Below are 13,121 nucleotides of genomic sequence, written 5' to 3' on the forward strand. Positions count from 1 at the left end.
GTGGTGCACTGCTACAGCAAATGCTAACCAAGTATTGAAGGTTGAGCACGCAAGCTAATTGGCTACTGATACAGCAGGAACCAATCCGCTGTGCCCTATAGAGAATGATGTGATTGCAGCAGGTTGAGTTAAGGACCTATTAGCCTGCGCCATCTAGAGTGACAGAACTTTGTATTTATTTGAAATATATATTTTTCTAATACTTTATATATATATTAATATAAAAGCTTTACTGTCACTTTTTTATCTATTTAATTTATCTTTGTGGAATAAAAGGATTCATTTCTTTAAAATTATAATAATAATAATTGTACTGACCACAAACTTAAAGAGTATTATAGAACCCTTCTACACCTGGTATTAACATGTATTTCATACCTGATTTTTTTTTTTTTTTTTTTTTTGCCACACTACACTTGCATATTCAGATCTGATTGCATTTATTGCCACTTTCATTTTACATTAGAAGTTATGTTAACTGTAACATTTGCCATTTCCTTTCTTTACAAACACCTCAGTAAAGTCAGTAGAGATTAGATGTGAAGAAAAGAGAATGGTTTCAAATCATTCCTTTTGGGGAGAGAAATTAGATAAATTAGATTCCATTACACATAATTTGATAAATTATCAGATATTGTTGAAACCCTGCAACACAACATTTCAGCAACTCAGTCATGATAAATATGGTTATGTGCACCATAATTGAGCCACCCATTAGAGGGCGACTCACTTCTATGCGCAATAAAAAAAAGATTTATGAGTCTTCATCTCCTGTGCATATATCATTATTAAACCATATTTCTCAAAAGCGCTACTAATTATTTTTTAAGAAAAAAAACCCAACAAAAAACATCTGTACCTTTAAGGATTTGCTAATGGTGATTGTCTCAATTTGTGTGTTACCGCTCTCAAAGCCAGCATGATGTTTACAGTAAAAGGCTAAAAATTAGGAGTGGGGAGGAGTCCAGAGCACTTCAGTAAAGGTACCAGCTCCAGCCACTAGCTCGTCCCGCTTAATGGCCAGTCCCCCTGGCAAGAGAAATCAGCTTTTCTCAACACTTTCTTTCTTTCAGTTTTTGATTGTCATGCACTTTCACTGCAAAAAGCAAATGCCAGTAAATCACTTAAGGGCTGACCAACCCCCTCACTTCCATCTGCATGCACACACACCTCCCTATCCGCTCTTCTCCATCTAACCTAATGCTTCCTTCTTCCATTCAGAAATAACAGCAGGTTTTTGACGTTTGGAAATATCTCATAGATGTTTGTCACGGTTCATGGTCATTGGCTGTGCACCCTGGCACTCATGAACACATGCACAATTTTGGCTTCCTGCATAGTGCGTGACAGAGAGGGTCCATGCGTAATGTCTGTTTGTGTGTGCGTAATTGCCACGCTATACCTGGCTCTGTTTTTGCATTCGATAATAGCATGTCCTCTAAGAAAAAGGAAAGTGCGAGTCCAAAACTCATTCAAACTAAGTAAACACATTTTGTCGCCTGAACTTTTAAAGCACGCCACTTTTTGAAAAATAAATCACTCTGATAACATCTGACATTTACAAATTGACATTTTCTTTTATCAGATGGTCGATTTTTAGATGGAGATGGAGTGCGGATCAGATTTAGATAGGTTTAGTTGGGAGAATTATGTATTGGATTCTCATAAGCAATCGATGTGAGTGGCCTCAGATATTGAAAAGGCAAATAATTCGGTCATGTAGCTAAAGTAATCAGCGAATGGACAGGAACCAAGGATCTTATTTGTGGGCTGACTGCAACAGCTGAGAAATCAAATGCATTTTATATAACAGACTGTGGTTATTGTGCATCTTACGTAAGGGAAGACGGAGAAATGTTAATCTACTGAACCCCAACGATTTCAAACACTCTACAGTTATGTATTGGTACATGGTCCTTTGTGTATTTTAATGAATTAACCATCACAGACTTTCATTCCCAGTGACTTTGGGACTCTTTCAATCTAATAAATATAATCAAAACGTATATGTTTGTTAAATACATGCATATTCAATTGACTATTGCAGCTATTAATTGACTTAATTAATAGCTGTTGCCTTTGGCTTGCTCAGTTGGGGATATTTTGGGGATATTTAATTTAATTTTATCAATCAATAAATTCCTCTTGAAACAAACTTTGTTGTATTATTTTAATTTAATACTGTGAAGCTGCTTTGATACAATCTGTATTGTGAAAAGCGCTATACAAATAAACTTGACTTGACTTGACTTGACTTAACAGATTTGAAGCTGTACTGCAACTGTGAAAATACATTTTTATTTGGTTAACTGTGTATGTTTGTTAATCCATGGTCATAATAGTTGCATTGTTGCATTGAGGGGGATTCATGTTTTTGATTAAAGACTATGAGTGCTAGTGAATAAAAAATAATAATAATGATGTGTACGGATAAATCATTTATAATAAACATGTAAAAAATAAAAATGGTCAATTTTGATTTCATGGTGACTTTAATGGAATTGTTAAAAAGAAAACTGTTATTTGAATACTCCGTCTTCAAACTATTACTACAGCCACAGCATGTGACAGTTATTAAAACTTAAAAATGAATGATACTTATGATAAAGTAAATCTTTGTTTTGATATTTTAAGCATTATTAAATTGATCTAAGAATATTGTTTTGTTTACAATGCAATCATAGTTATTCAGGACATAAGTAGCCCTTTGAATTTCAGTTATGTTAGTTTTAATATGGAGTAAAATTTAAGTATTATATTATAGCAGCTTCAATATTGTACTAACACTGTTAGTTCTAATTGCCTAGTGTTTTAGAAATGATATAAATACATGTATTACTGCATAATTATCTTACTTTTAATTGCTTTCCATTATGTGGATTATAATATTCCATAATGTGGATAATAGCTTTTCTTTGTAAAAAAAAAAAAAAAAAAATTTAAAAAAGAAACAACTTGTGTTTCTGAACCATAGAATCTTTTAGAATATTTAAGGTTGGGGAATGAACTTGAGATATTATGTGTGGGGGAAAATTCATGCTGCTTGTTTTCTAAGAAAACTTGCCAAGTTGTAGAAATTAATATGCCATGAATATATAATAAAACTACTTGCATGTCAAGTCAAAATGATTTTGATTAGAAGCATTTATTATTCTACAGAAAGTTTGCAGAGTACGTTGCACAACAAATTCAAGTTAAATTAGATCAACAACATGAACACTTGATTAAATTATATGTCAAGTTTATTATAGGCCATCTGTTTTTTTTAGAAAGCTTTTAAACATGATTCAACAGTAGTTTATTTTTTTTGTCACCTAGCCCAGCATGTTTATTTTTTCCCCCTTTAAATTTAAAGCCATTTGGTGATTAAAACATTTATTGAATTAAGTTAATTTCCAATGCACCGTAAATCGATGTGTTTTGTTTTTTACACAAACCACATCTTTCCTATTATTTTTAATATGAGTATAAGGCTGTCAAGACACAATATGTCCCATGTTAAATATATTTGTACATCCTTCAGTAATGGTTTAATGTGATATTTTACAGGAGTGATAATAATCTAATATCTCTACCACCTTTCTTCTTTTTTCATAGATATCCTTCTCTCAGCACAGCAGCATCATGGACTTGGTGCAGTTCTTTGTCACATTTTTCAGGTATGAATACTTTATTAATTTAAATGTAATGTTCTGTGAAATTATACAGAATAATATTTGTGAATAAATAAAAATGTTCCTTGTTCTGTAAAATGCATTTAATTCTAGGTCTTGGAATTTAGTGAGATAAGCTTGCTGAGAATGCAAGGATGCATTAACCTCACCATCCAGAAGCCATTAATGAAAGCTGGCTGATGAATAAGCACAATAGGTGTAATTGTGTTGGCTGTGATGAAGCCAAATAATGCCACTCTTGCTATCTCCAAAAATAAATGCATTTCATGCTTTAAAAAAAAATGTTTTAAAGGACACATTTTCGCGATGAGAAACAGCAATGTGGTCTGAAGAAATGTTCACTGAAGATCATTTTTTTGGAAATGAGTAACCCCACAACTGATGATATATCATTTTAATAATTTTTAGAACATAATATGTGCACATATCCAGTAGAAGCATTATGTCTGTGATATAAAAATTCAAATATATGAATGTACATGACCATACAAAAGTTTGGGGTTAGTATAATTATTTATTTTATTTGGAATTATTGGAGGTGCTGTATGTTTGACTGTACTAAAGCATAAAAGTACCATAATATGTTTGCAGAGATTAAAGAAACATTCTTAGTTCAAATACTTTTCTCTGAAAATCAATGCTACAGCCAGTTATTCTGCTTTGAAATGTGCGTTCCGTGTTGGAATGTCTGTTTTTGTTTTGATCTGTGCAATCCCGGGCCATCCTTAAAAATATTCTTGTTTGCCGTAACCCGACCGACCCTGTCAATTTAGGACCGACCCAATTAATTTTTTTAATTTTTTTTATTTTAGTCCGACCGACTTGCCGGTTGTAAACTTGCGTTAAGGCCGACCGATTTTTTTTTTACTCTTCAAACAACTAATACAAATGCAATAAAATGATATTAATTATATTTTAGTAAGTATTGTGAATATAAATTGCCCATAGGCCTACATACAAACGTAGGCTACGCTCTTTCTTTTAAATAAAAACCCGTGGCGTCACCTATGATTATAAGGGCTGTATATGCGAAATGAAACCGAAATCGCGACACTCAGGGCCACGAACCTGTGTCGCAGTGTGAGAAGGCAGAATCACGACACAACCCTTCCAACTCCCAGAGTTATCCTTCCCATCCAGATCCAATGCTATCTTTACATTACTATTGAGCAGTTCCAGCGTTATGGACGTGACATTTGCAGTCAAAACATGAAATATAAATTATCAGAAAATGCGTTTAATTCTAATATATTGAAACGTCTGTTTATACATCCATACTCCATTAATAAAGGAGTCCAGACGTTAGAAAAATATCAGTATACACATGCGTTTTATATTTAATATGAGGGAAATACACTTGCGTTACGGTCCGGACGTGACACCAAAAATCTTTAACTTTTAGGTGGTAAAATATGTTTTAGCAATTCTATGAATTACACTGCGCAAACCAAAAGTAATATACCCACCGGATGAAGAAGGGTTGGCTCTCCACAGAACATAATATATTCATTTTATTTTATTTTTCGTGTTCGCATTTATGAGGAACAAACTGATCTGAAAGCCGCACTATAAGACTGCTTTAAAACTTTCACAGAGATCTCAAACAGGCATTTAAAACACCAAATATTAAGGATTGGAATATCAAGCAAAATAATATTTGACGACTGATCGAAAATCGTATCTCTCCCCCCATATGCTCACCGGCAAGACACTCCGACATTACATTTCTCTGTACTGGCTAATAGGCATATGTTGTAGCCCAGTCATTAAAAAACGATTTAGTTTCATATTCATGTTTAAATAAAATAATATATTTTTTAAAAATGTATTTTAAGAAAGCCTTTCTTTAAAGTGAATTTCATTTTGTATTAATTGTATCTTAATTTTAATCAATGTTTCATCAACCAATTTCCTGGATTTAATAAATAAGAAGTAAATAGGCTATAGCAGGCAATATAATCAGGACACGGAGGCGCCGGCGCGTGAACTGGAGACCGTATAAGCTACTTGCCTCACAGACCTGAGAAAATATATATATAGAAAGCATGAAATGTGTACTTTTAAACAAAACAATTCAAAACGAAAGAAAACGGACTGTTCTCTGCTTCTGTAATCCGTATGAAATGTGCATTTCTCTCTGGTGCGTTCACTGCTGCGAAGATCGCGAGTCAGCATCGTCAACTTCATCTTTGACACAGAAAACATTTGTTTATTAATAAACAATTGAAATGTCTCCTTGATATATTTGACATATTAATAATCATTACTTTTCCCAGTTCTTTGTGACGGCTTTTAGGTGCGTTATTGGCAGCGCCACCCTTACACATGAACGCGTCACCGCACGAAGTTCTGGAAGCTTTTCGGCACTTGGTGTTTTAAGCCCCCAACGGCGCCTTCCAGGCAGCGAGGGGATGGGTAGGTTTAAGGTTGAGGGTAGGGTTAGCTGCCTCTAGGAGCCATTGGGGGCTTAAAACACCATTGAGCAAAATTGTCAGTGAAGTCCCGATATGCAAATTTGTTTAAATTCATACCGACGTAATCACCATGACCAAAATGTTACTTTTTTTTTTACATTGAATCGTGAAAAAAAATTAAAAATAGGCCGACCAACCGACCCTTTTTTTTTATTTTATTTTTTTTTATATTATGGCAAACCAAAATATTTCTAAGGATGGCCCCACCAATTGCTAATATACCCAATAGTATTTCAACTGCCCGGGTTTAGAGTTAATGGGAAACACAACCCATTGCAGTGAGCAAAGGAACTGGGTCAGAAATTATTGATTCTGTCTGACCTAAAGCGCCTTGGCAATGAAAACATTGTAAAGCTGATCAACTTACAGTCTAAAGCTCGTCGCTTTCCATATTCAGTGGCGATTGCACATGTTGTATGTCCTCAATCTGGCAACCTGCATGAGTCTCAAGTCTGAGGAGGAGTTCAACCACTAGCTGTCAATGTTACATGCTGCACTTTTAAGCTATAAGGACACATTTCTAAAGCTAAAAAAAGATTTCTATTTCAAATAAATGCTGTTCATCAAACATTCTAAAGAAAAAAAATAACCCTAACTTCCTACTCTACACTGCAGCCTGGCTATTTTCAACTAATAATAATAAGAAATGTCAGCTTATATGAATAATTTTTTAAAGGGATAGTTCGCCCCCAAAAATTAAAATTGTCATTATTTTCTCACCCTCATGTCGTTCCAAACCAGTAAGACTTTTGTTCATCTTCGGAACACAAATTAAGATCTTTTTTATGAAATCTGAGTGATTTCTGTCCCTCCATAGACAGCTACGCAACTACCACTGGTGCTTCAAAAAGTTCATAAAGGAGATAGTAAAACTAATCCATATAAATTTAGCTTTTTAGTCAAAATTTTCTGTAGAGACACGATCGCTTTATATGATGAACAGATTGAATTTAGGCTTTTATTCACATGTAAACATTCATCAACTCACATAGTTGTGGTAAACGGAAGCTCAAGCATGTTTGCTTGACGTGCGAGAACCAGTTATGTTCATTCTCGTGTTATGCTTGCACGTTTGAGCTTCCGCAAGAACCAATGAGGTTTGTTCTTGCGTTTCATGCAAGTTCGGTTGAGCTTCTGTTTATGTCCGCTGGTCAGTGTTTATATATTTATATTTTTTTAATCTGTCTGACCCCAAAAAATGTTATGCTAGTGTATATACAGTATTAAAGGGATATGTCACCAAAAAAAAAAGAAAGAAAGAAAAAATTATAATAATAATTTACCCTCATGCTGTCAATGCTGCCCCGGAGAGATGTTTTATAGTTTAAAATGTATTAAATATTAATATTGCCTATTACTATATATATTAAACAATTACTCATTTAAAATGTTGTTTTTAAGGGTGAACCTGCACTACTTTTAATTTGACTCTTGAACAGCAGCCAGAACTACATGCACATTTCTGCAGGTGATGGAAATCATCCATTTATGTGAACGCACAAGATGTTTGCAATTGCATGTTTTCATTTTTTGTTTTCAGTAGTCATGTGTTCAGAAATACCATGCTTGTTGTACATCCGGACAGTCAAATTACAGAGCTGAGTGACCACAGTTGTGTTTAAAGTGCCTCAAAGTGCAGCAAAATAATTACATGCCACCTACTCTGTATAAATAATAACATGCCGCCTGCCACAGTATGTATAAATATTGAAGCTCGTGCTTGACTGTCAGCCGCCTCTGTATTGTGTTCTGTGGGATTTTTAACTGTCAGGTCAACACAAATGTCATGTAACGTCATTCCAACCTTTACATATCAATTTGCTTATCACAGAAAAACAGAATGTCGCTATGAATAAACTGACATAAGGGTACACTGCTATGGTTTAGTCATGCCGTTTTTCATTATAATCGTTTTACTTATTTGATACATAGTTTTATTGGTTTTATTAATGGAGTGTGCTGGAAAATGCACCATAACACTGTAACTTTGACACTGGCCATTTATCTTGTATGTATCCATATTTGTAAGGATATTATTGTGTAAGCGCATATGCCCTGACATTCATAAAGGTTGAGGTCATGGCAACAGGGATGCGATGTATGCTATACAGATTCTTGGATATATTATCCAGTATGAATACCGAGAACACAATTTTTTTTTTTGGGTGCAATTATGGGCATGGGAGTGTGTTGATAGATATCAAAGTTGAAGCTAGAGGCTGTAGGGCTTTGTTGTTTGGTGTGCATTTAGTCTTCTGCAGGCGAGGGACACGTCTAATGTAATTCATCTTGGCATTTGAGGGAGATTGGTGCGTATACTTTATTTCCCTCCCCTTTTTTCTCTCTTTTTCTCACTCCCTCATATCTTCTGGCTGTGGATTCACAGCTCTGGTTCTCTGTCGAAAGTATACTTGGAGTTCAAGCCAAGCACTTTCAAAGCCGAAGTTCAGTCAAATGACCGACTGTTTTACAATGCCAAAACACAAACAGATATCAAGCCCTGTGGAAAATATTATATTGTGGTAAATAAATAGAGTATGCTGCACTGGCACACTTAAGTTATTTTAGTTACACAGATGAATAGTGATGTTTGTTTGTGAAACAGAAGTAAATAGCATTGAGTATTGATTTGGAGCTCTGTCACTTAAGCCGTCAGTGTTTTCTCTGTACTTTGGTTCCGTGGCTTGGCTGACAGTTTGTTTCTGAATTTGTAGGATTTTTGGGGAAAATAAATTCGATTATTCTTTTCGATAGAACTGGATACAGTGTCCAGAAATGTGAAAGTATAAATAAATATATATTTTAACTATAATTTAACTAATTATATATATTAGGGCTGGGAATCAATACATTTTTTTTCAAATAATTAATCGCACAATTTGCTTTGATTAATCGCAATTAATCGCATTTTCCCCCAAGCTTGTAATCATAAATTTTAAATTAAATAACATTAAACATAAAATATTAAATTAAACAACACAAAGGAAGCATATTTTAAATAATATTTTAATGACATCTTGTGAACTGTAAACAGACTCTCCTCAGAACCACAGAGTAGTTGTTCCCATCAAATAAAATGCGTGCAGCAACATTATAAACAAAGTGTAAGTTGAATATTAAAACCATCAAGGTCATCAAAAAGTCTAGATTAGTTTAGAACTCAAGCCTATTGGCCAAAATAAATAATTTCTATTTATGCGCCAACAATGTAAAAAAACGACAAAATGTTAAAGTGCCAGTTGAATTTAAAAAAGGTACAGTCGACATAGGCTAATCGTTCTTCTCGAGGGTATATTGTAAGTCTCGACTCAATTTGAATGATTTCTCTCAGTCCCTCCCTCGTCTTCCACAGTGATTTATTTTATGACTAATTATCAAAATAAAGTATAGTCCTACAAAGCTATTATTATCATCAGTGCATGTGATCAGAGTAGGTCATTTTACCACTGTTGCTCAGCATGGCTATACCAGCTCAGTAGGGGCTATTGCAAACAGAAGTCTACTACTGAGAAATTTCACGTTATTTGAGCGGACTTTGCTTTTCCAGTGAGTGATTGGAACGTGAACGACAGAGCGGAATATTGAGCAGAGAGTGCAGCGCGCTGACACACACACACACACACACACACACACACACACACACACACGAACGGAGAGCTTGGCGCAAAAGAGATGCTCGTGAAATTACTAAACAAGCTGCATATTTTCTGCCTTTTTTCTCTTTCGGCCAAAAACCCCAAATGCCAAAATGAGGCAAAAAAAAAGTGCTGCATCAATTGCGTTATTATTTTTTTTAATGCGTTAAACATCTCAAATTAATCGCAAAGATTAACGCATTAATTCCCCCAGCCCTAATATCTTTTTTATAACATTTTTAAATTTCAGGATTCAAAGTTATCTCAACAGGAAGAAGATCACTTATCATCTATTGTCGAGAGCAAAACTGTGTAACATCTGAATATAAGTGAAGTTACCCTGCATTGATTTAACTGAATATTTATATGACAATATTTAAACACTGGCCTGCCTCTAGTACTGCTACAAAAGTACAGGTAAGTGCACATTCCCTTCAGGTTTTTTTGGCCTTTGAAGCATTTTCTATGTCTGGATGTCACAGTAACCGTGTAACTCTGACTCCCTAACCTGATTGGCTGTCAGGATGATGGATATACCACAGTGCACCAGACACGCTAAAGAGGTAAACAAACACTTCTCTAGCGGAACACAAGTGGGCCTGGTAAACTACTTACTACAGAGATTAAAGCCAATTATATTTCATATCAACTTCATTCTGCATTCACAATTTGTTCCATTCAAAGTCGGATGTGAGATTATCTATGCTCTTTATCTATTAAGGCATTTCATTGCTCGCCGAGCAGTTGTTTGTTTCTCAACAGAGGGGTGTCCCATCAAGCGCATTTTAGAGGATAAACATGGATGTTCTGCAAGTTAATAGAGGATCATTTACAGTGTTTTGCACATCTGTATTTGCAAACATTTGCCTAAACAAGTCTGATTTTTATTTGATGTAGCATCAGTAATGCAAATTTGACTGATTAATGCATTTTGTTTGCTTAACTTAATGTTTATCATAAACTTTGTATATCTCATTGGGTGCTGCCATACTTTTTGAAGTTGGAAGTCAGATTTAAGTGATGTTTCATAGAGTGCTAGAGTCCTAAAATCGTCAGTGAGTTAGCATTATTGAACTTCTGGTGTCAATTGGTTTTATGACTGGGTTTTTGGTTAAATGCTTGAAATAAGGTTTGTGGGTAACACAGGCTCAATATATTTTCTAGGGGTGTAACGATACACCAATGCCACGGTTCGGTTCATATCACGGTTTTGGAGCCACGGTTCGGTTCGGTTCGGTTCTGTTTGCTGTGGGGGCAGGGTTCATGGCAGGGCACCACCAGCAATAATAACACTAGATTCACTTTTAACTTAATAAAAACAACAACAACAATAATTTAACTTTTTAACTTTATCTTTATTAATTTTATACATTGGCTTCACGTTTTCTTTAGAGCAGTTAGCACACCTGAGTTAACTAAAATGAAATAAATGTCTCCACTGACTAGTCAGAAATAAACTGCACACCTGAGTAGGGTTGCCAACTTCAGAAAAGTAAAATGCGGGACAATCGTGTTTCTTTATAGGAAAATGAGGGACACTCAAAATATTTACTGTGTCGCACAATGTACATCATTTCAGTGTCTGCAGACTGTAGTTAAGTATATGTTTAAAAGGTTATCAGACAAACACATTTGTATTGCTTAACCTATTTATGTACAATTTAATTCAAAAAATATTTTTAATGTCATACAAAAAAAATGTCACATTACAAACAAACCACCAATCAAAATAACAGCATTTATCTGAAATAGAAAGCTTTTTTAACATTATACATAGGCCTAGTTCAAAAGTTTGAGGTTAGTAAGATTATTTTTTTGGGAAAGAAATTAAAGTAATTGCCTACTTTTATTCAGAAAGGATGCATTACATTAATCAAAAGTGACAGTACATTTATAGTGCTACACAAGCTTTCTATTTCAAATAAATATCTTATGATCTTTACATTCATCAAAGAATCCTGGGGGGGAAAAAACAAAACAGTTTTAAACATTAATAATAATCAGAAATGTTTTTTGAGCATATTATTCCCTCAGGTAGATTACATGTTTTCTTGCGTGGCTGGATGTTGGACTCATGAACAATAATCACGTTGTTTGCATTCGCCAAAATTTGCCGAAATCAAAACGTGGACAGTGAAAGGGAATTACCGTTAGCGCGAGACGAGTCCGGCTTGAAGAGGAAGCGACCAGACGGAGAGGATTTTGTTCGCAAATCAATGTCTCAAAACAATGATTAAAAAAAGCTGTGATATGTCATCATATTGGATGATGACAGGTGTCGGTGATCATTCTCAAGTGTCGTGATCAGCACTGCTGCTGTTGCTGCTGTATCAGTCAGTGGTTGTGACCGGAGGGTCTTCAATCTCAATATGCCGCGGAGTTGCCATCCTGAAGTGCGTATGTAAACTCTCGAGCGTGATCGATCACCCAAATCACGTGACATGCACTTTATTTAGTAAATAATATTATAATATTTAGTAAAACTACAGCTCTTATTAGTTGTTAAAACTGTACTCATTAATTACTATTTAATCAAATGTCAAGGAAGAAAAAAATAGTTTTGTGACAAAGTGAAGTGAGAGTTGGGCAGCAGGGGGCGGGGCGCGTTCGGTTCGACATGAGAGTATCGCGGTTCGAACCGTGGCTGTTGTATCGCGGTTTTTCGGTTCGGTTTGAATATCGTTACACCCCTAATATTTTCACATAGATCAACAAAGCCCCACTTGTGTTTCTTCTTACTATTTTGGCTTCGAAATTCATAATTGATTTTAATTGAAGTTGTTGATTTGTGAAGATTATTTTGATGAATAAAATGTGTTTGAATGATAAATAATTAATTTCTTAATTTCTGCAGTACTCCAAAAGCCAATGTAATAAGTTGAGGGATCCATGGTGATGCTAGCTTTCGTGTTGGCTTAAAAAATTACGTCATCCCAGCAACTGTTTAATGGAAAGCAGCATTATAGTATATTGTCAAAAAACTTGGTGGAAGAATACAATTATTATATTAAAGTTAGCCAGTAAAAGATTCTTCTTCTTTTTTTTCATCATCTTATTCATGCATTTGATTAGCATATTACCTCCAGCTCATAACATAAACTTAATTAGAATTGCATTTCTCAAAATCTTCCTAAAATTTGAGAACACCCTCCTGAGAGACTGTAGGCTGCAAGCCTCAAGCAAGAAGATGGATATTTGTCTCTTTATGTTTCATCTAGCTTTGATACATTTGATGAGCTTTTTAATCAGTCTGTAAACTCTGCTGTCTGTCATTCTCATCCCAGAGTTTTTTTTTTCCTCTCAATCCATTCAAATATTTGTCTTCCTTAACAAAGAGA

The 13,121-nt window shown here is 34.8% G+C and overlaps 1 protein-coding gene and 1 long non-coding RNA gene across 3 annotated transcripts in view; one reads left to right on the forward strand and one right to left on the reverse strand.

Annotated features, from left to right (window-relative positions):
- LOC309486745 overlaps positions 1 to 13,121 on the reverse strand; it is a 387,401-nt gene that overhangs the window by 282,592 nt on the left and 91,688 nt on the right. The gene's annotated exons all lie outside the window — the stretch shown is intronic.
- atrnl1a (attractin-like 1a) overlaps positions 1 to 13,121 on the forward strand; it is a 259,263-nt gene that overhangs the window by 141,561 nt on the left and 104,581 nt on the right. Inside the window, exons 26-27 of one of the 2 annotated variants that reach the window (XM_082154106.1) lie at positions 3,598 to 3,659; positions 3,768 to 5,512. In XM_082154106.1, coding sequence (XP_082010232.1) covers positions 3,598 to 3,659; positions 3,768 to 3,789 — 84 coding nt within the window. In that variant the 3' untranslated portion in view covers positions 3,790 to 5,512. Of the gene's footprint in view, positions 1 to 3,597; positions 3,660 to 3,767; positions 5,513 to 13,121 lie in introns of those variants that run through there. The other variant, XM_082154105.1, reaches the window with a different exon arrangement.

The sequence above is a fragment of the Leuciscus leuciscus genome, assembly GCF_965113295.1.
Source record: "Leuciscus leuciscus genome assembly, chromosome: 22".
NCBI lineage: Eukaryota > Metazoa > Chordata > Actinopteri > Cypriniformes > Leuciscidae > Leuciscus > Leuciscus leuciscus.